Consider the following 23,091-nt stretch of genomic DNA (forward strand, 5'->3'; position numbering starts at 1 on the left):
TTTACGGGTCCCGGAGAATCGACGAACCGGCGCCAGGCCTGATTGCGGCGTGAAATTGGATTCTCCGCCCCTGTGCCGGCCATGATTTCGGCACGGGGCTGCGGAGAATCCATCCCTATGTATATGCTATTTGGCCCAACAATTCTGTGCTGGTGTTTATATTCCAGCACGACGGTCCTCCCATCTTTCTTCACCTACCAGTCTAATCTTCAATTCCAAACTTCTTTTCTGAGTGGGTCATATCCTGGAGGTGCTTCAGCAGATGCGCTGGGGAACCTCCGAGAAGTGTAAGGTTTGCACGGGAATTACATGGGAAGTTAAAAATTCTGCTGGACAGATTCGCCCAAAATGGGACTATGTCCCCTCGCCGGCGTAAAATCGTTGGCGTTTCACTTCCCGCACTTCCGGTTTCTAGTCCACGCATGCGCACGGTGGCGGCCTCCAGCGGCCACGCCGAGTGCCATGGCGGACTCGGACTGCGGAGGCAGCTGTAGGCCCCCCTGATCGGCCGCGCGCCCGAAGATCCGGCCAGCCCGATCTGTCCCCCGACTGCCCATAAGGCCCCTCCACCCCAGTGCCCGATTTCCGCCCCCCCCCCCCCCGCCCCCCACCATGGTGGCCACGGACTGAGTCCGCAGCCGCTACTTGAGCTTCCCTAACGGCGATAGGTGGTTAGAACCACGCCGTCGGGAACACGGCCAGCCGGGAGCAGAGAATCGCTGGGCAGGCCTCTGGCTGTGGCCCTCCTGCCGCACTGAGTACTCCACGACACGCCGATTCTCGGTTCCCGAAGAATCGCTGAACCGGCGTGGGCCCGATTTCGCTGTGAAATTTGATTCTCCGCCCCCACGGTAAAGACGATTTTGGCGCTGGTCTGCAGAGAATCCAGCCCCCTGTACCTGGAACTCTCCCATATTCTGACTTAAATTGGACACTTCAGGCGGTTATGACTCTCCTAGCAGAATAGTTACCCAGGAAAAATTAGAAGCATTAAAACCACTTCTAACCCCTGGTTAACAAGGCCGCACCCCCCGTCCCTGTCTCCTCTCCCCACACTCTCTAATCTGCTGGTTATCCCTTAACGATACCCGCCACCCAGAACTACCAATCCTAGCTAACTACTGTGCATGTTTACCTTCTGTCCAGCCAGTGGCTGGGACCTTTAAACATACTGCTTTGCGGCAGCTTTTGCCTTTTAAAAGGGGAATGGCTTCACTTCCCCTGGCACTACTGCCCTGTACTGGAAGTCCTCAGGAACCAGCTGCCCTTCCCATATCTCACCAGGCCTGGTTCGGAGGTCTGGGGGAGAAATGTGATGCTCCTAAGAAGGGAGGGGGAGAGGAACGGATTGGCTAATCCGACCATAATCGTCACTCTACAGAAGATTCAGCCCCATAGCATTTACCTCAACCACTCCCTGTGATATCAAATTCTATAGGTTTAGCAATCTCTGTGTTCGTTCTCAATTCTTTTGCACTTTCTTCCTGTGTCTGTGTGGGTTTCCTCTGGGTGCTCCGGTTTCCTCCCACAGTCCAAAGATGTGCAGGGTTAGGTGAATTGGCCATGCTAAATTGCCCCTTAATGTCTAAAAGGTTAGGTGGGGTTATTGGGATACGGGTATAGGGTGGAGGTGTGGGCTAAGTAGGGTGCACTTTCCAAGGGTCGGTGCCGACTCGATGGGCCAAATTACCACCTTCTGCACTGTAGGGATCCTCTGAAAAACCATGTTCCATGAAAACCACTATTCATGTTTCTATGCTGCTGAAATGTAACCTCCTTACTTTTCGCATACACCACTGTGAAAGGGAAGACATTTTCTTTGCAATGAGCTGCAAAGCAATAAATATTTACTTTATTGGCAAATCTAAATACTTTAACAAATATTCCAGTGGTATCTTCAATAATTAAATAATCACTAGTGGATTTAGTTTGTCAGGTAAATTGTGCACCATGAAGTAATAATCTTTGCACATGATTTATTTTATTTATGTATCATTTGACTTTCATCAGTTGAGAATCAATTCTCATTTCCAATAATGACCTGGTCAAGAGGCTACCGCCACAGCAACAGAAATTACGCAAGGAGAAATAAGGGTGGCATGGTGGTATAATGGTTAGCACTGCTGCCACACAGCACCAGGGACCTGGGTTCAATTCTAGCCTTGGGTAACAGTCTGTGTGGAGTTTGCAGTTCTCCCTGTGTCTGCGTGGGTTTCCTCCGGGTGCTCTGGTTTCCTCCCACAGTCCAAGGAGGCAGCGCCGGCTCTAGGGTTGCTGGCGCCCCGGGCAAGCTGAACTTCGGCGCCCTTGGGGGGCGAGGGGGGGGGGGCGAGGGGGGGGGGGGGCCGAGGGGGAGGGGCGAGGCCGAGGAGGGGCGGGGGGTGGAGGGGCGGGGCCGAGGGGGTGGAGGGGCGGGGGCGAGGAGGGGCGGGGCTGAGGAGGGGCGGGGGGGCAGACCCGAGGGGGGGGCGGGGGGGGCGGACACGCGGGGGGGCGGACCCGAGGGCGCGGGGGGCAGGGGGGACCGAGCGGGTGGGCGGACCGAGCCAGGGGGCTGACCTGGGGGCGGGCGGCCACCGCGCATGCGCTGGTTGGCACTGGCCCAACTGCGCATGCGCGGGACCCGAGTCTCTGGCGCCCCCTAGCACATGGCGCCCCGGGCGACTGCCCGAGTTGCCGGTGCCTTGAGCCGGCCCTGCAAGGAGGTGCGGATAAGGTGGATTGGCAATGCTAAATTGCCCCTTCGTGTCCAGGAAATGTATTTTTGGAGCGAAGAAGGGAGGTAGCGGACCTGGCACTGCCCAACCTGTGTAGATATTATTGGGCAGCGAACGTGGCGATGATTCGCAGTAGGGTGACGGAAGGGGAGAGTGATGCATGGAAGAGACTGGAGGTGGCATCCTGTGCGGGTACCAGTCTGGAGGCCTTGGTGACGGCCCCACTTCCACTCCCCCCGGCAAAGTACTCCACCAGTCCGGTGGTGGTTGCATCTCTCAACCTGGGGACAGTGGAGGCGGCATAGGGGGGGAAGTGAAGGCCTCAGTTTGGGCCCCGATACGGGGCAATCACCGTTTTGTGCCAGGGAGAATGGGTGGGGGATTTGGGAGTTGGCACAGGGCAGGCATCAGACAGTTTGGGGACCTCTTCGTGGATGGGAAGTTCGCGACTCTGGAGGAGCTGGTGGGAATTGGAACCTCCCCCCTGGGAACGCTTTTATATGCAGGTCAGGGACTTTGTTAAGAGGCAGGTGGAGGTGCTTTCGGGGACGTGGGTCGGTGAGGGAAAGATCTCGGCTATCTACCAACAGATGCAGGAGGAGGAGGAGGCCTCAGTAGATGAGCTCAAAGCGAAATGGGAGGAAGAGCTAGGGGAAGAGATTGAGGATGGGACGTGGTCGGACGCCCTGGAGAGGGTGAATTCTTCCTCCTCTTGCGCACGGCTCAGCCTAATTCAGCTGAAGGTGCTGCACAGGGCTCACATGACGGGAGCAAGGATGAGCCGGTTGGGGGGTGTGTTTTTGTGGCGGTGGGTTTGTTATGTTATTTTCTTCTTTCTTGTATTGCTATTTGTTATTATTTATTTTCGGGGGGAGAGTTCTTTTCTTGTTTTGTTTTGGCGTGGAAACACGCCTTGTTTGTTTTAAATTGCGGGGAGAAAATCTGTTATTGTTATTGTTATTAAAAAACGTGAATAAAAATTATTTAAAAAAAAAAAACAGTGAAGTGGCAAATGTCAAATCTCTCACAGTTTGAAAACAAAAGTCAGGGGTCTTCAGATGGAGCAATTCTTGTGAAGGTGACACGGTGCCATTCTGAGATTCATTGCCCTTGGTGAGGAAGGCCCCAGGAAGTATTGAGAATAGGGTGGAACCACCAACTTTATGCTAATTTCCCTGTCCCTGGGATTGGGGATAGGGTCTGTGACAAGTCTGACTGGTGATTACGAGGCCTGTCCAATCATATATCTGCCACTGCAGCAGTCCAGCAGGAATGTTAAGGTTACTGAGTCAGTTTGGGGTGCGACTTTGCTCTATTTCCCAAACACAGCCATTTGCGTGATGTACTCTGTGCATGTATTCACCTGCAGGTCTGGCAAGGATGGGCAGGGAAATGGATAACAAACTTGCCCAATTTTGATCATTTCACTGAAGTATTGCAAAAGGGTATGGGTGGGTTAATGAATCATCAAACTTCTGAATCTGAGTTTTTAATACGAGAATTTTGTAATTTAAAAAAAATTTTTTGAAAAGGAAAAAAAAAAACAACAGAAAGACCACTCTTCATTGTGGTGCAAGAAAGGTTGCATCTTAAAATAATTCTCCTTCAACACTGAAAAGAGTTGTCTGTCTTTTTTAAAAATATTTTTATTGAAGTTTACATGTTTATACTGTACAGGCGATGAATAAAATGGTCATTATTTACAATTTGCATGCTGTTCCTTTTCACCACCTCCCCTCCCCTTTTCTACTGTCTCCGGATTCTATCTTAGGCCCTTTCCTTCGCCATAGGCAGTTTGTTTCTCATTTATCTTGTTCTTATAGCTTTGTGGGGTGCCCTCTTCCCCCGTGTCAGTCTCTCCTTGGGTTCCCTCCTGGCGTTTCCTCGAGTCTTGTGGGAGGAAATCGGAGTACCCGGCGAAAATGCACGCAGACACGAGGAGATTGTGCAGACTCCGCACAGACAGTGACCCAAGGCGGGAATCGAACCCGGCTCCCTGGTGCTGGTGAAGCTACTGTGATACCGTGATATGAGCAGTCTGAATATAATTTGCTATATGATTAGAAGATGGGCCCGTGAACAGAACCAAACCTAGTTTGTTACTGTGAAGCTTGGGATAGGAGCTGCCTCTCAAGGAATGGCCTCTGCAGCCATTAGCAAAGGTGAGCCAAATAGAGAATTTGGCTTGCTTGAATGAATTTGTTTGCTGCATGTTTGTCATCTTTCATAGATGAAGGTTGCCATTGACCATTCCATCATGATCTTAAAAGGACTCTTCTGTTAACAAGATCAAATGAGATTATGCCACTGACTTATCATGGCCGATTTCTAAATTATTTCAACTGAAATCATGACCATCATACGAGTATAATTTTTTTCAAATGATGATATTGTGCTCCAATGTTTGCGCTATTACCTTGATATGAACCTGTACCATGAAATATATCTGCCGGAATTCTCCAACTATTGGGATACTCTTTTCCCACTGGTGGCGCGCCCCTGCCCATGAGTGTCGTGGCGGCATGAGGTGGCCTCAATGGGAAAACCCACCGACAAGGGGCGGGAAGGGAGAATCCCACCGCCAGCGAATGGCGCGCCGCCAAGAACCACACGGCTAGGGGAACCGGAGAATCCCACCCATGATGTGGAATGTTAATGCACATAATGAGATGATATGGTAAATTTAGGGAAGTACATATGATGTGCAGAAGTGTTTGCATCTTTGTTAACAGTGAAGCGTTTCATTGGTTTATGGAAGAGGAATCTATATTTCCAGCGCCCACGGCAAGGGAACAATGCAAAACGGCATTGCCTTCTTGCCAGCAGCCAATGACGAGTTGCCCCAGCCACCAGAAAACCTCCGCGGGGGGTGGGGGCAGTGATTCTTGTTCCCAGAAGTCTCACATTACATGATTACATATTCAGACTAATGTTGCTTAGTGATTCATATGGACAGCAGTCTACAGTGACTTAAGCTCTGGTTTTTAATGCCGTCCTTCTGTTTAAGGCTGAGCTCGGGTGCTAGTCAATGCTTGGGTGTGATTATCGACTATTTCATCAGTCAGTCTGAGGCTGTTATCAACTGGATCAATCAAGGACTGGAATGTTCTCCATAGACTCTGATTACAGGTCATTGTGCACAGTGTTGTACTTTCATTCTTCAGAAGAACATTGATTTGTTAGAGGGTTCAGAACAGAATGGCAACGTTGATTTCACATGACAAATTCTAAAGGCTGTGGCATAATGGGTAGGAGTGCACTATTTATTTGTTTGAGATTCTCTCCATTATTTTAGCAGAGGCTTTAGTGTGCTTCAAATAATTGGATTACACCTTAGTTAAGGAGACGAATAAAGGAATTTAAGGCAGACATATTCAGGGTTCACATTATTAACCCACAGTGTTATTTCAGGTCCTTCACCCAGGTGACCATTTATCACGAGGGAGTTGGTGGGAAATGATAATGTCATTGGATTAGTAAACCAGAGATTCAGCCTAATGCACTGAGGACTTGGTTTCAAATCCTTTCACAGCAGCTGGTGCAACTAATAAAACAGAACATTTACCATAGAAATCTAGTGCGCGATTCTCCGCTCCCCACGCCACGTGGGAGAATCGCAGGAGGGCCCCCCCGACAAATTTCGCGCCCTCCGCGACCCCCCCCCCCCCCTCCCCCACCGGCTCGGAAGAATCGCTGCGCGCCGGTTTTCACGGCGACTGGCGATTCTCCGACCCGGATGGGCCGAGCGGCCTGCCATTCGCGACCGTTTCACGATAGCAGCAACCACACCTGGTCGCTGCCGTCATGAAACGGGTGTGGAGATGCCCGTTTTGGGGCTTGTAGGGGGCCTGGTGGGGAATGAGCACCACGACTGTGCTCGGGAGGGGACAGGCCCGTGATTGGTGCCCACCGATCGTCGGGCCGGCGTCTCAATCGGACGCACTATTTCCCCTCCGCCGCCCTGCAAGATCAAGCTGCCACATCTTGCGGGGCGGCTGAGGGGAAAGACGGCCACCGCGCATGCGCGGGTTCGAGCTGTCAGCGTTGTGACATCAGCCGCGCGTGCGCAGGTTGGAGCCGGCCAACCTGCACATGCGCGGCTAACGTCATTAGGTGTGCCGGCCGCATCATTTTTGGCGCGACGCCCCCGCAGCTGAGATTTACGGAGCGCCGCTCCTAGCCCCGCCGGGAGGGGAGAATAGGGGGCGAGGAGCGGCCTCCGAGGCCGTCGTCAAACTCGGCCGAATTCACGACGGCCCTCCCGATTTTTCCCGGGAGCGGAGAATTCCGCCCTTAGTCTCTGAAATGGTGACCATGAAACCATTGCTGATTGAAGTAAATCTCATCCTCACCTGGTGTGGCTTATATATGAATCTAGATCCACAGCAATGTGGTTGACTCTTAACTGCCCTCTGAAAAGCCACTCCGATCAAGGGCAATTGCGGATGGGCAACAAATGCTGCCCTTGACAGTGATACCTGAATCCCATGAAAAAAAAAAGAATCTCTACAGTGCAGAAGGAGGCCATTCGGCCCATTGAGTCTGCACCAATCCTCTGAAAGAGCTCCCTATCTAGGTGCAGGCCCCCACCCTATTCCCATAACCTCACCTAAGTGTTTGGACACCAGGGGCAGGATTCTCCGACCCCCCCCCCCCCCCCCGCCGGGTCAGAGAATCGCCGGGGGGAGAGGAGGAGGGAGGGGGGGGGGGGGGCATGAATCCCGCCCAGCCGCTCCAACGCCGGCTGCCAAATTCTACGGCGCCGGTTTTCGGGCGGGGGCGGGGTTCGCGGTGGGCCGGTCGGGGGCTGTTGGCAGCGGCCCCCTGGCAATTCTCCGGGCACCGATGGGCCGAGTGGCAGCCCGATTTCAGCCAGTCCTGCCGGCGTGAAATGGGCATGGTGAATCACGGTGGGACCAGGCTGGTAAGCTATCTACCAGGGGGGCGCAGGAGGATCCAGCCCCGGGGGGTGGGCCATGGTGGCCTAGCCCGCAATCGGGGCCCACCGATCTGCGGGCAGGCCTGTGCCATGGGGTCACTCTTTCCCTCCGCGCCAGCCTCTGTAGGGCCCGGCCATGGCCGGCGCAGAGAAGAAACTCACTGCGCATGCGCAAGAACACGCCGACAGTTCCTCGCATGTGCCAGAACACGCCGGCGGTTCTGCACATGCAAGGGACCACGGCAGCCTTTCAGCGGCAGTTGGCGCAGCGCCAACCCCTCCAGTGCTGGCCTAGACCCCGGAGGTGCGGAGGATTCCGCAACTTCTGGGTGGCCCGCGCTGGAGTTGTTCGCGCCACTCTTGGCGCCGGCGTCGTGCCATCCCGCCGATTGCAGGAGAATCCCACCCCATGGACAATTTAGCCTGGTCAATCCACCTAATCTGCACATCTTTGGACTATGGGAGGAAACCAGAGCACGCAGTGGAAACCCAAGCAGTCACAGGGAGAACTCCACACAGTCACCCAAGGGCGGAATTGAACCGGGGTCTCTGGCGCTGTGACACAGCAGTGCTAACCACTATGCAATAGTGTCATGTAAATAATTAAAAATGTGCCCAAGTGCAATGAGAGTCAAAACTATTGGATCAGATGCTAAACTAAATTCCAGTCTGCTCTTTCAGGCAGATAGAAAGATTCCTATGGCACGATTTGGAAGATCATTGAGTTTTTCTGGTAGTCTAACCAATGCCACAAAAGGTAGATTACAGGTCATTCATCTTGTTTAGATGTATTGGATCTACAGGATGGAAGCAGGCCATTCGACCTGCTAATCCATGCTAGCAGTTATGCTCCACTCGAGTCTCTTCCCATCTTTGCTCACCTAAAACTATCATTGTAACCTTTTATTCCCTTCTGTCTCATATACTTGTCTGTGTTTCCCTAAAGTGCATCCAAACTTTTCGCTTCAACCACTCCCTGTGATTGCGAGTTTCACATTTCACCACTCTTTAGGTAAAGAAATATCTTCAAGGATCCAGTCAAGATTTCAGTTGACAGCCTCTACTGGAGGAAACAGTCTCTCAATAGCCACTCTATCATTTTAAGGACTTCTATTCATTTACCCTGCAGCCTTTTTTCTCAAGTAAAGAGATCCGTCCTGTTTATTTTTCCTTACCCATGCATTTCTGGTATCATTACTTGTAAATCTTCCAGGCACCTTCTCCAGTGCCATTTTATATCTTGCTTCTGATGAGCCAACCAGAACTGTGTGATTTATCCAGGTCAACAAAGGTTCAGCATAACCGCCCTACTTTTTGCTTCTATCCTTTTACAAATAAAGAGTAGGATTTTACGGTTATTCCTGCTGGTGTGATCTTCTGGTCCCGCTGACAGTGATTGCCATGAGGATGTGAACAATAGGCAGGCAGCCCACAGTGGTGAGGGGCGGTGGGGGGGGGGGGGACAGAAAATAAATCCTGCCCATGGCCTAGTGCTTGGGCTGCTTTTCTTAGTGCTCTTGATCACCTGTAGCACGTGATTAGTCTATTTCGTAGAATCATTGAATCCCTACAGTGCAGAACGAGGCCATTCGGCCCATTACATCTGCACCAACCCTCTGAAAGAACACTCTATGTAGGCCCACTCCCTCTCCTTATCCCTGCAACCTAACCTACACAACTTTGGACACTAGGGGGAAATTTAGCATGGCCAATCCGTCTAACTTGGACTGTGGGAGGAATGTGCAAACTCCACGCAGTCACCCAAGGCCAGAATTGAACTCAGATCGCTGGTGCTGTGTGGCAGCAGTGCTAACCACTGTGCCACCATGCCGCCCTTTGTACTCTGAGACCCCTTTGTTTGTTTACCTCACAGAGACTTGCACCATCCAAGGAATACGTGACCTCTCTGTTCTTCTTATTAAAATGCACACCTGCACATTTATCTGTGTTGAACTTCATTTTCCCAATCTGCAAGTTTATTATGTGAATTGTGAACAACAGTGGTCCCTTCACTAGTCCTTATGGAACCGCACTTTCCATCTTCAGCCATTCTGAATACCCTTTACACCCATTCTCTCCATTACGATCCCGGACCAGACCCCAACAGTTGGTAGGATACTGGACAGAAATCCCAATATTTTATTTTAATTTTGTAAGATTGTGAGAAAGGTTACCTCGCTCCAGGAGTGATTACGTGCAAAATAGGGCTATGGTATATTGAAACAAACTTTATTACTAACACAGTATTAAAGTACCTATAACAATACACAAGAAAATAGCTTACAATTACCATTTAAACAATACTATTCAATACAGTGACACATTAACCCTTAACTGCTATCTTTATTTCCAATCAAACAACAAAACCATCTCTGGACCCAATCCACTTTTAAATACAGTTAGCACTCAGGAATACTTGCTGTCAAGAGATGTCTTGAATACTCCACTTTGAGAACGAGAGATCTTCTGAGACTGCTTGAAAGAAAGAGACCTAATCCCCTGTCAGAATAATGCAGAATCTCTGGCTGCATTTCTTCAGAAACCTTCTCCGTCCACTTTCCAGCCAAAAAACTCAAACTCTCGGAAAACCCTCAACATTCTGACTGCTTCAATCCTTGGCTCCTCCCATTAACTACATCATCTTACTAAACTGAACATACTGGGAGCGATTCTCCGAGCCCCGCGCTGGGCCAGAGAATCACCACAACCACACCCCGATGCCGGCGCGCGATTCTCCGAGGTGCGGGGAATCCGCGCCATTTGCACCGGCGCCTTTGGCGCGGTGCCGGCCGCGGGCCGCTGGAATCGGTGGGGCCGCCGATTCTCCGGCCCGGATGAGCCGAGCGATACGACAGAGTCCCGGCGGCGCCGTTCACCCCGGTCGCTGCCGGCGGGAACTCTGGGCGAACGGTTGGGGGGCGGACTGTGGGGGGGAGAGGGGGGCTCGGCCCCGGGGGGGGGGGGGGGCCTCCGATGGCGTCTGGCCTGCGATTGGTGCCTACCAATCGGCGGGCCAGCCTCTTTCCCCCTGTGAGGGCCAGAATTGGTCGTCCCCAGGCCCGTTTCGCGCTGTCGTGAAACGCGATGGTGTTCACGATGGCGCAAACACTTGGGCTCCATTTGGGAGATTCGCCCCCACTGTCTCTAATTAACTACTCTGCAGGGAATCCTCTTAGTATAAATAAAAGTCCATTAGCCCAAACTTTTATGATGCTTTATTTGCACCTCTGGCTTAAAAGAACTAGTTTTTTTAAAGCACTACTGCAGCAGTCATACATACACTAACCTAAACTTTTAACCCTTACTGCACCAAATGCATATAATATCTGAAATTCCTACATTCACCGCATCTGCATTCTGTCTTGAAGCCAGCTAGCAATCCATTTTGCTTCCCGTACCCTGGCTCCACATTCTCTGACCTATTCATTTGGCTATTATGGGACACCGTATCAAAAGCCATTTGAAAATCTAGATACATTACACCTACACCAATGTCTACTCTCGCTATTACCTCCGTAATAAAGTGAGATTTTCCCTTTTGATATCCACACTGACTTTTCATCACTATACTTAGAGATGTCCTTCTACTCTGTTCTTTTGTAAGGATTCTATTAGTTTTCCGACTGGTGATGTTAGTTGGCTTGGCTTGCATTCCCTATAATTCCCTGGATGCATTCTGTCATCCTTCTTGGCTGTAGGAATTATGTTAGCTATCTACTAATCCATTGGCATTACACTTCTCAAAAATGTGTCATTACAGCTGTGTAGTAATGTCTCTGTTATCACTTACCAAGATTCTTTTTAAATGCGTGGTGTCAATCCACCCAGACCAGGGATTTTAGCCTATTTGAGTTTGTTTTGTCTATTCAAGACATCAGTTTTTAAAATTTTAAATGTACTTACCTTATTAATCATCTCATCATTCAATGTAATTCCCCCTGTTCTACCTCAATGGTAATTAACAAATTAAAAAAATATTATTTCTACTATATCTCCATTGTTACCTCAGGTGTTTGTGTCTGTCCCATAATGGTCCTATTTCACCTCGGCTTTCTTTTTTAAAATTGACGTGCCTGTAAATATTTGTTTTGTTTTATGTTCCTTGATCATTTAATTTCATTGTTCCTCTTTGCCTTTCTAATTATTCTTTTGACTTTTCGCCTTGCATTCTCTTATCATGTATTCCTCTGCTGTCTGTCTACTTTATGCATACCTCTTTCCTAACTTTCAATTGTTCCTTCATGTCTTTACCCATTCTCTCCAGTGTTTGGTTTGGTTCTTTCAATTAGCGAAATACACATTTCTACCACTCTGTAGAAAAATGTTTCCCACCAATGGTCCATATTACTGTTTGTCAGTTTCTTTGCCTGTTTTATTGTCTCCAAATCTATTTTAATTTGCTTTTTCTGGGGTCTTCTGATTTGCAAATCGGCTGCTTGTTTTCCAACTCAACATCAGTGCTGTGAGAATTTGGAATAGCTTGAGAATGTCGTAAGAACATAAGAACTAGGAGTAGGAGTAGGCTATTTGGCCCTTCGAGCGTGCTCTGCCATTCAATTAGATCATAGCTGATCTTTTGTGGATTCAGCTCCACTTTCCCACCTGTACACCATAACCCTTTATTCCTTTATTCTTCAAAAAAACTACCTATCTTTATCTTGAAAACATTTAATGAAGGAGCCTCAACTGCTTCACTGGGGGCAGGGAAATTTTAAGGTTCGTAAGGTTTTTCCTTTTGTGTCTCCTGAAGGTGCTTTTTGAATTCAAGTTTTACCTTTTGTGACGCCTGAAAATTGAATAATTTTTTAAAAATGTAATGGTCAGCTGTACAGTGCCAGGAAAACCTTTACCTGTGAGGTTCAGAATAGCTTGATCATAACATCCCATTCCCTCTGGTAAGTATTCCCAATCACCACATGAGCTAATATCTGATCCAGCAGATCATGCGGCCTTTGTGAAACCCATCTATTGGAAAGAAAACTGAATGAGCTTTATAGCAGTGCTGACCATGCAAACTGTTAGGTAAAATATATTCTGTCCTCGGATTCTGGGCTCTTAGCAGTTCTGTCTAATGCTACATGTGAGTTGAAACAATGCTCTATGACAACAACAGTCACAGCAGTATGTTCATATACCCGCTGAGATAAAAATGCTGAAACAATTTTTTGTTAAATAGCTAAGTAACTTCACATGGATGCTTTAACTCATTTACTACCGATGTTACACAGATCAATTCCGCTGCTTCAGTTCAATGCTCACATATCTGCACTGTAAATTCTATGATACTATGATTCTATGATTTGTTTGTAATCACACTATGACATAACAGTATTTTCTGAATCAATTTAGTCTGTTTACTTGTGTGTATTTAGTACCCTTTCATGCAGTAAGGAATATATTTTTACAAAACCTTTCACATGCTCTGCATGTCCCAAAGTGTTTCATATAAATTACTTTCAAAATGCAGTCACATTTATTTTTTAATATAAATTTAGATTACCCAATTATTTTTTCCAATTAAGGGGCAATTTAGTGTGGCCAATCCACCTACCCTGCACATTTTTGGGTTGTGGGGGCGAAACCCACGCAGACACGGGGAGAATGTGCAAACTCCACACGGACAGTGACCCAGAGCCGGGATCGAACCTGGGACCTCAGCTCCGTGAGGCAGCTGTGCTAACCACTAGGCCAGCGTGCTGCCCGACAGTCACATTTATAATGCAGATCAATGCAACAGCCACCTGCCAAGTGCTCACAAAACATTAAATGGGGCCAATGACCAACTAATCAGCTTTGGAATGAAAGTTGTCTGGGACACCACCATACTTTTATGTTTTGGACAGCTTAATTATTTAACGTAATCACACTTTTCATTTTAATTTTTTTCAACTAAGCTTTAATCCTTATGAAGGTGAAAGGAGCCAGAAACGAGAACAGATTTAACGCTACTTAACATCCAAATGCGATATTTCAGAAACTCAAAAAGAAAAACACGTTTTACTCTGGCCCAACAATTTCTGGTTTAACTCCAAATCGTTGGTTGGAATTTCCCCACCACAAATATTTTTTGGACGAGTCCTTCGCGTGCTCTATTCTGGTAAGGATTGCCAGTTTAGTGTCAAACGTTCCAATTGGCAATAATGTAGGAATTTGTGTTGAGACAGATCCAGACTTGTTCACGTATAGAGAAGTTTTCCACCCTAACTGTCTGAGCTAGTTTCATTCCCTCCCGTTCACCCATAGGTTTTTCTGCTCGCAAGGGGGCTATGTTTGTGCCACTGTTGTTGCATCCCTTTCTTTCTGTGTTTTCTAGGTTTCCGGGTGGCAGCTATATCCCGAGATGCAGCCCGGTTGGAAAAACTGAAAAACTTTGTCCCAGCCGCCACCAGATCTAGGCTTTTTACATTGGTCGGAGATGTCGGTAAGGTATTTTCTTCAAACAGTGACTCAAAAAGGAACAAAAGGAAAATTATTTTACTCCACATTTGGTGGCAAAATGAGGAAAGAGAAAGTTCAGCATGAAAATTCAACAAATTCTTCCCAAGCCTGACAAAATACATTTCAGTTCAATTTGAATCTCCGTTGACACATTGATGAAGTTAGATGAGAAGTGAAAGCGAGCTTGCTGAACCCATTGTGTCAAATGGCCTATCTCAGTGCAGGTTCATTCCCTTACTCTTTGAGAGGATGTGGGCGTAACTGGCAAGGCCGGCATTTGTTACCTATCCATAATTGTCCTTGTACTGGGTGGCTTGCTAGGTCATTGCAGAGAGCAGTTCAGAGCCAACCATGTTGCCATGGTACTGGAGTCACATGCTGGTAGAGACGACAGATTTCTTTCCCTAAAGTGAACCAGATGGCTTTTAACAACAATTGATTGCAATTTCATGGTGGTCTGTATTACTGAGACTATCTTTATATTCTAGATTTATTAATTGAATTTAAGTTCCTCCTGCTGCCATGGGTGGGATTTGAACCTGTGATCCCAGAGCATTGGCCTGGGCCTCTGGATTAATGGTCCAGTAACATTATATTAGCTATGGCACTTGGGCTAAAAGGATATGGGAGGGAAGGCTGGATCAGGGTATTGAACTTGATGATCAGCCATGATCATAATGAATGGTGGAGCAGGCTTGGAGGGCCAAATGGTCTCCTCCTGCTTTGATTTTCTATGTTACTACTGAGTCACCATCTCCCACATAGGAATCATAACGTTGCTATCCGTATAAACAAGCTAATACTGCTCTTTCAGCCCTTTAGATTTTTAATGTAAGCATACGAGAGGTCTGCTTTAAATTGAGACATTAATAAAGAGATCAGAGGTGTCAAAAACCCTTTGCTATTTTTAAGTAAAATGTGAAGGTAAGAGATAAATTTGAGTAGTGTTAGTGCATATTCCACTCTGTTTTGCTAGTAGTTGTTTAAGTGTCTGAAATGTCTCCAGGTTCCGAAGATGGTGCAGAAGCAGCTAAAAATGCACTCCTGCAAGCTGTTGGAAAAGTGACGGATATTGTATCATCCCTGGGGTTCAGCTGGTGGCAGGGTGGTCCTCCTCACACTCAAACACTCGAGGAACTGAATAAGGTAAGTGTCTGCATTAAAATCTCAAATCCAAAACTTTTCAACAACATTGCACTTGGCCATTATGAACCATTCCTGGTCTGTGATTTATCAATGGGAGGTGTTATGATGCTGTGGTAGTGTCTCTATCTCAGGGCCAGAAGCCTGGGTTCAAGCCCCACTTCAGGACTTGATGGTCTCAGAATGTGTGTTGATAATGCGGACAAACAGGTTGATCACCAGCCTGTAGATCATTCCAGTACATCTGATGGCAGGCAACAAGAGTGGGCGAGGCTCCTGGTCAGCCATAGAGCAGAAGGCAATGGCACAACAATGCCAAACATAATCATGGCACAATCAAGTCCATGGCTGACAACCGTCTCTTGGGTATCTGAAGGAGGAGGAAGATTTATTAACCTTGAAAATCTTGCTGCCGAGAAGTCCAACCAGCATCGTGATAAACATAGAGAGACAGATTTATTTTACAGTATTGTGCAGGAGAGTTAAACAACAAAAACTTGTATCTTTATGAACCCGTACAATTCTGTAGACAGCTTGTCGTCAGAAGTACCCTTATTTACTAATGAGACTTGTGAACCTACATGTCGTGTAGATGCCTGTTACAAAATATGCATTCTTTTGGCTGTTGTTATGTTAGACGTCAGTACTGCTTGGTTGTTAAACCAGATCTCTATTAACTGGAATATCACATTTTTCCTAAATTGGATAGATTTTGTACCAACAGCGTTGAAAAGAGTAGCGTCAATAGAACAAATGTTCAATTTCTCTCCTCTGTGCCTGGAATTTGTGGGGGCAATGACTGCAAAACTGTTAATGTTTAGCGCCATTATGTTGTAAAACTGACAATGACGTCTGGCCACACAAGCTCAGTAAAATTTGGAAATCCAGGGGTTTCTCTCAGTAATTTCCTGCTCTTCCACAATGTACACTGCAAATAACAATGGTTCAGTGAATTGATGTGAACTTCAGCACTTTATTCTCACTGTATAAACCATTGAAAATGTTAAATCTTGTTGAATGAGGTGTAACTAATTTTTAAACGGTGTACAAATCATAAATACTTATGGCCCTGAAAAAATAATTTTGTAAGCATGGAGGCTTCCCGCATTGGAGCAGTTATGTATTGTATAATTTTCAAAATAATAACATACGTAGACCCCAATCTTGATTTTTCTTTCTATAAAATGATTAAGAGGTAAAGGATAATCTATGCTTTTTATTTCCTGCTTTGCTGACTGTGAGAATCCTTCAATCTGATTGGCTGATTAGCCTGCCTGCTGCCTGCACTGTGGCTAGATGCCACGGATTGCAACAAATTCAGAGTCATGTCATGTCAAAATAGAGGAAATCAATGCTCAGAGCACTCAAAACCGTGGGACACCTTTTTCCAGGTCAGTGATGAGTGCAGCCTTTTCATTGCTGACCACAATATCTGGGCCTTTGTGTTTTATGTGGCACTTCCTGGAATATGTGTGTCAGCTACATATTTAAGGATCTAGCTTAGACAGGAATGTTTACATGAAAACCTATTGATATAGGAATCTTCTATGGCCCTCAAAACTGCTTAATCTTTCAATTAAATGCCGATGAAAATTTTAGCAATATGAAATATAAAGAGCAAGTACACAGCTAAGATTGTCGATGGTCAAACTGAGCTGAAGTCAAAGCTGGAATTTGACAAAACCTAACAGTTACGTTTTCAAAACTGATCTTTGATTGAACTAAATGTTATACAATCAAATGACATGATTTGGATGCATTGTTTTTAAACGTTGAATGATTACTCCACCCACAATCCTTTCCCTGCTTACATTTTGGCAATGTCTCCTTATTGTCCAACAACTAAAAGAATGGGTTCTAATGAATCTTTGTGCTTGATTTTAACTCCTGGATGGGAATGTGGCAACGTGAACTGTCTGCCTTCCAGGAGAGCCAGCAGGAGGTTTGACTTTTTGCTAACTTTCTGACCAGATTGCTGAGAGGTTGACAGAAAGTGGCTGTCCAGCCATTAAAAGTGTGCGTCAAGTGGTTACTGCTGGGGGTCACAGGGTTATGTCCGCAGTGTAAGGTGCAAAGAATCCTGGTGGAGGGAGGAAGCTGGGGCAATTGGTCAAGGCTTGGCCACGGGGCACAGCGGGGCACAGTCCTACTCCTTTTGGCCCACAAGAATATTTTTTAAATGTAAAAACAACCTAGTCGAGGTTCCTATGGCACTGGCTGCCATTCCCTGTATGTTTGGCTGAGCCAGAGATGCCACCCCTCAGACCATGGGCTAAATTAGCAGATGACATTATTGGTTAAGTTCGGAGCTGATAAAGAAGATTGTGCCATGATAACACTATTAGAGCACACTCTGTATAGTTGCAGAGGACCCCACTGGCACAGGACGAGTGTGCATTGACCCATGTTATTGGGGCGGCATGGCAGCACAGTGGTTAGCACTGTTGCTTCACACGCCAGGGTCCCAGGTTCGATTCCTGGCTTGGGCCACTGTCTGTGCGGAGTCTGCAAGTTCTCCCAGTGTCTGTGTGGATTTCCTCCAGGTGCTTCGGTTTCCTCCCACAAGTCCCGAAATATGTGCTGTTGGGTAATTTGGACATTCTGAATTCTCCCTCTGTGTACCCGAACAGGTGCCGGAATGTGGCGACTAAGGGCATTTCACAGTAACTTCATTGCAGCGTTAATGTAAGCCTACTTGTGACAACAAAGATTATTATTACTATAATTTGAAATTGCAGTCCCTTAATCCATTTTAACTGCCCTCAATTGCCCCCAGCCCTTGCTCAGTGTTTGCATAACATGAAGGTTAAAAGATTTCTTCTTTAATTAACTTAATAATTTGGAATAATAATGGGACAATCATTGAATGATCTCCTCACAGCCAAAGCAGATGACCGTATGTTAGAATTCCATGATGTTGTCAAAGGTTGTGCTAAGGCACTGTAGCATCAAACCATCTAATCCCAGAAGGCCATTGCTTCACAAGGGTCCTTTGTACACCTTTCCCCGTGTATGATTTGAGTGAGGGAGATGAAGACTGGAAACTCCAATGCAAAACTAATGATGGAAATCTGCGTTGGGAAATAAGGAAGAGACAGATCTCACAGGTGATAATAGAAAAAAAGCTTCAGAACAATGAAAACTGTGCAGCACCCTGCAGAGCAAATGATTTGCCATGGTGTTAAATATACGTGTATTACATACTGCAGGTTCTGAACACCCTGGTGTTCAGCACATTCACATCATGGAAGGCGTTCTTTCCTTTGGTTAAAGATGACCGTAATGGATCGTACACATTTATAACTGGTGAGTAGATCACTCCTGTCTCCACTGGGTGGGTGGCAACGTTTTAAAGAATCAATATTATTTTTAATTCTTCAGAATTTCTACATAACAGTCTTTTCATGCTTTTAAATTTACACCCGGTTACAAGATGGTTTCTAAATTGTGGAACATTCAGGCCCTCCATCTAGTTCCTTCTTGACTGCAGAGCCACTATTCCATTGAATTGAAAAGGTGTGTTTGCATGAATCTTCTGGTTCTGATTTAAAGAATATTAAGGACCGTGTTGATAAAAGGAACACTTTACATCCCGGGCACCCAATCAGCATCGATTAGAATGAACTGATAATTCAGTGGATTCAATGAGGGAGTTTCTGGATCCTTTTGAGTTACTTCACAGATATTTATATTGCTCCTTAAAAAGGTCCAAGGACGGAAATCTAAAGTACTGGGCAGGACTTCCAACCCTTGCTGCCGCTAGGATCTTCCGGTCCCGGCAAAGGTGACACCCTGTGACGGGTTCCCCGGCGGTGGGACGGGTGAGCCACACAAAATGCCGTAGACACGGAGGGACTGGAAAATCTAGCTGCTCACCAATTCGCTGTCAGAGAACACTCCAATGGGGGGGAGGGGGCAGTGGAAATACCCACGTTTAGATTTTGGAGGGGAATTTTAGACTTCTGGGGTGGGATTCTCTGACCCCCCCCCCCACCGGGTCGGAGAATCGCTGAGGGGCGCCCTGAATCCCGCCCCCGCCGGCTGCTGAATTCTCCGGCGCTGGGGTTTTGGCGGGGGCGGGAATCACGCCGGTCGGCGGCCCTCCTCGGCGATTCTCCAGCATGTAATGGACTGCGTAGTCGCCCGTTTTCGGTGGGTCCCGCTGACGTAAATCACAACAAGTCCTTACCGGAGGGACCTGGCTTCACGGGGCGGCCTGCAGAGTCCTCGAGGGGGGGGGGGGGGGGGGTGCGCATTGGCGGTGCGGAGAAGCCCCCTGCGCATGCACTGGGATGATGCCAGCACACACTGGCGCTCCCGCGCTTGTGCCAACTTGCGCTGGTGGAGGCCCTTCCGCGCCGGCTGGCGTGGTGCCAAACACTCCGGCGCCGGCCTAGCCCCTGAAGGTGTGGAGGATTCCGCACCGTAGGGGGGCCCAACGCCAGAGGTGTTCACACCACTCCTCAGCGTCGGAATGGCCCGCCCCACCGGTTCGCAGAGAATCCTGCCCCGAACTAGTTTATTTGCCTCTTAATCAGTGGACGTACATGCAAAGTTAAACACCTGACTTAGCACATATACTGTCATGTCCACCCCATTTAGGATCAGTAGCAGGCATTATTACCATGCCTAAGGAAGGGATGTATACCACATAGCATTGGGTTAGTTTGAAACTTTGAGCACCATACCTCTAATTTTCCCAGTCCAAGGGCAAAAGAAGGAAATCAGTCACGAGAAAGCAACTCAATTAACCAATTTATGGATTAATCACCTTTCAATTGTATGGGACTGTTTTCCTGAGTGACAGTTAGTAGCAACTTCTGAAATAAGAACAGAAAATGTTTCAAATATTCAGCAGGTCTGGCAGCAGCTGTGCAGAGATCTTTCATCAGAACAGACCGATTTTGAAATGTCTCTCGCTCTCTTGCAGATGCTTCCAGACCTGTGTTTTCTGTTTTATTTCCAGTTCCTAGCAGCTGTTGTATTTTGCTTTTTATTGCAGCAGCCTCTGAACATATTCCTCACAGGTTGAACACGAAAGCTACCTTTTTCTGTAATGTGGAAAACCTGGAAGGTCAATTTTTCTCTGTGCCATAATGAATGATGAAAGTTGTACCTTGCACTGCAATGACGTTTTCATCCTAAGTTATAACAGATGACGTGCCAGAGTTGGGAATAGTAGGAGAGCAGATTCATCAGGCTGAATTTACATAGCCCCATAGAGACAGGTTGCAGGTGGAAGTGGCCGGGAAAGTAGTTGGAAGATGGGAGCCATCTTGCCGATGTATTCCACCTCTGTGGGACTCACCTGGGGCAAGCTGGGAACTAGGTTGGCTGCCCACTCCACAGTAGTGGGCAATCAGTTGGTGCAATTAATCTCCCATTTAGGGGCCAGGTTATGGCAGCGTCAGTATTTTATCAGTGTTGGAGTGGACCCCACCATGTGTGTGGAGGCCACCAGCTCATTTGATTTTGCCTCCTGGAGGCAGAGTAGAGGGCTCCATGCACAAAGGTGGGGCCATGAGAATGAAACACCATAGCCCAACATACCACTAGTCCAGTGGAGGGGTTTTCCCTCCACCCTGATGACTCTATCAGCTTCGAGCTTCTTGAATCTATCACTTCTATACAGGTAGATGGGGGCGTCTCCATCTTGAGGTTCATTTTGCTGTGCCACAAAGGGGCTGTCAGCTGGACAACACTGTAGGTCTCTAATTGGTCCCACAGCATTGGGAGGTCTGTGAGCAGAATATCCCAAAGCAACTTGTGCTGGTGTGTGTGCTCAGGACCCCATATGGGCTCAACATTGGGGTCCCAATGCCAACTGGATAAACTATCCCATTGTTTGACTGAATGAATACTCTTAAAATAAATATTCTCCAACGTGACTGACCTTCAAATGGAACTAAATTGTCTAACGCAGTGCAGCTGACTACAATAAAGATACTTGCCGATAATAATTTCTTCTCAAAACCACCAAGATAGTTTCTCATGAATGTAAGACACATTCTTGACTCCTGTTTGGTTGTGGCAAATCATACAGTTGGCTGGCCGAACCATTGATTTTCATAACTGCTGAATTTTGTAAAGGCATTGACCAGAAAGACTGTAGTGACTGTACCAAAATGAAATCATCATTATGATTTGAAGTTTAGGCAAGGGGCACTGAATTACATTGGGTTAACAGCGAGAGGGAGTAATTATTTGTGTGCATTATAAAATAACATAACATAATACTGATTGTTTTCCCCCCCACCCCATCTTTAAAAAGACTATTTTCATACACGTGCTTTTTTTGACTGGCAGAAAGACCAGGGAAATGGCATTAATGGATTTGCACCATTTCCTGGGAGGCTCAACCAGTAGCCCCCGCCACCCCTTCCCCTACCCAACATACCCCACCACTGAGTTTTTGAAAAATATATTTTTATTCTCCTTTTTCACATTTTCATCAAATTTACACCCACCAACAAATAATAAACAATAACAAATACAATGGCCAACAATCCCTTTATCCCACCCACCCTCAAACAGCCTCAACATTTTAAATACAAAACATCACAGATAAAGAATCAGGAATCCAGCATCTCCCCCACCAGCGAGTAACAGTAGGAGATCATGCAAATCTTAAGAGCTATGGGGCACGATTTAACCAAATGGGAACAAAGTCCCATAGCGAGCGTGTTTAGCCGCGTGTTTTGCGGACCTCGCAGTGCCGAGAAATACAACGCTATTCAACGGCACACAGGTTCGATAGGTGGCCTCAGTGGGGGACGTGTGGCCGAGGCTGCACATCGCCCAGTTTTTGTACAGAGGAGCTCCGCTGACCGGAACCTCCCCCCAGGCCCAACCCACTATAGGAGGGTCCCTGCACCCAGCCCAACACCTACGCAGGCCCCCCCAGCCTGATCACCCCTGTGCATAAAATGCTAGCTTGGCACCTTGGCAGTGCTAGCCTGGCACGCTGGCATTGTCCTTACCAGTTGCCACGCAGGTACCTTGGCAGTGCCAGGCTGGCACACAGGTGGCACTGCTAGGGTGCCAGGCTGGCACTGCTAGGGTGCCCTGGCAGCACCATCAGTGCCAGGGTACCACCCTGCCCAAAGGGCATGCAACTAGGGGCCTCTGATCCCCTCGGAGACCCCCACGTGTACGATTTGTCTCTACCTTGTTTGTGGAGACCAGTACTGAATGGCGCATTCCCGAGGTCTCCAAGGTGAAAGGGATAGATCCCAGTGGCTCGGGAAGCTGAATATTAAAGTGAGACTAGCAGTCTCGCTTTAATGTGCAAATTTGCCAGAAAGTGATCCCGTCCAAAATGAATGAGATTTACGTCGCCACATCTCATGAGATCATGTTAGATCCCACAAGGCACTGCAAGCCAGGTAGATCCCAGGAGCGGGGTCTTCCACCTTCTTTCGGCAACGCTGCACCACTGCGAGTTGCTTTTCAGGTGCAGCTTGGTCACTCGATCGTGGTGTATAGCTGATCACCCTCTCATTTAGAAGTTAGGTGAATCATTTCCACACATTATAAACTGGATGGTCAATCCAGCTCATTCTGGAAATGAGCTCAATACTTTAATATTCAGGGTAAGTCTGAAATGGTGTATTTGGGTTTCTCCATGTGTTTACATTTATGGTTGAATCAAGGGGGGAAAACAAGTAGCTAAAATATAAAGGTAAAAATAAAGTTGCCATAGTCCCAGATGACCATAGGCTGCTTTCCCCTTTTTGAGGGGGAGAGCTAACTGGTGGTGTTTAACCTGAAGATTACCACACCTCGGGTGAAGAGCAAGGTTGAGAAGGCGGGGCCTTCACGAATAAGATGGTGATGAATAAATCAAATAGAGAA

At 47.4% G+C, this 23,091-nt stretch overlaps 1 protein-coding gene across 1 annotated transcript in view; it reads left to right on the top strand.

Annotated features, from left to right (window-relative positions):
• si:dkey-238o13.4 (uncharacterized protein LOC560780 homolog) overlaps positions 1–23,091 on the top strand; it is a 40,748-nt gene that overhangs the window by 12,797 nt on the left and 4,860 nt on the right. Inside the window, exons 2-4 of the mRNA XM_038806368.1 lie at positions 13,970–14,077; positions 15,101–15,240; positions 18,447–18,543. Of these exons, the coding sequence (XP_038662296.1) occupies positions 13,970–14,077; positions 15,101–15,240; positions 18,447–18,543 (345 nt within the window). The remainder of the gene's footprint in view (positions 1–13,969; positions 14,078–15,100; positions 15,241–18,446; positions 18,544–23,091) is intronic.

This window comes from Scyliorhinus canicula, chromosome 9, assembly GCF_902713615.1.
Source record: "Scyliorhinus canicula chromosome 9, sScyCan1.1, whole genome shotgun sequence".
Classification (NCBI taxonomy): domain Eukaryota; kingdom Metazoa; phylum Chordata; class Chondrichthyes; order Carcharhiniformes; family Scyliorhinidae; genus Scyliorhinus; species Scyliorhinus canicula.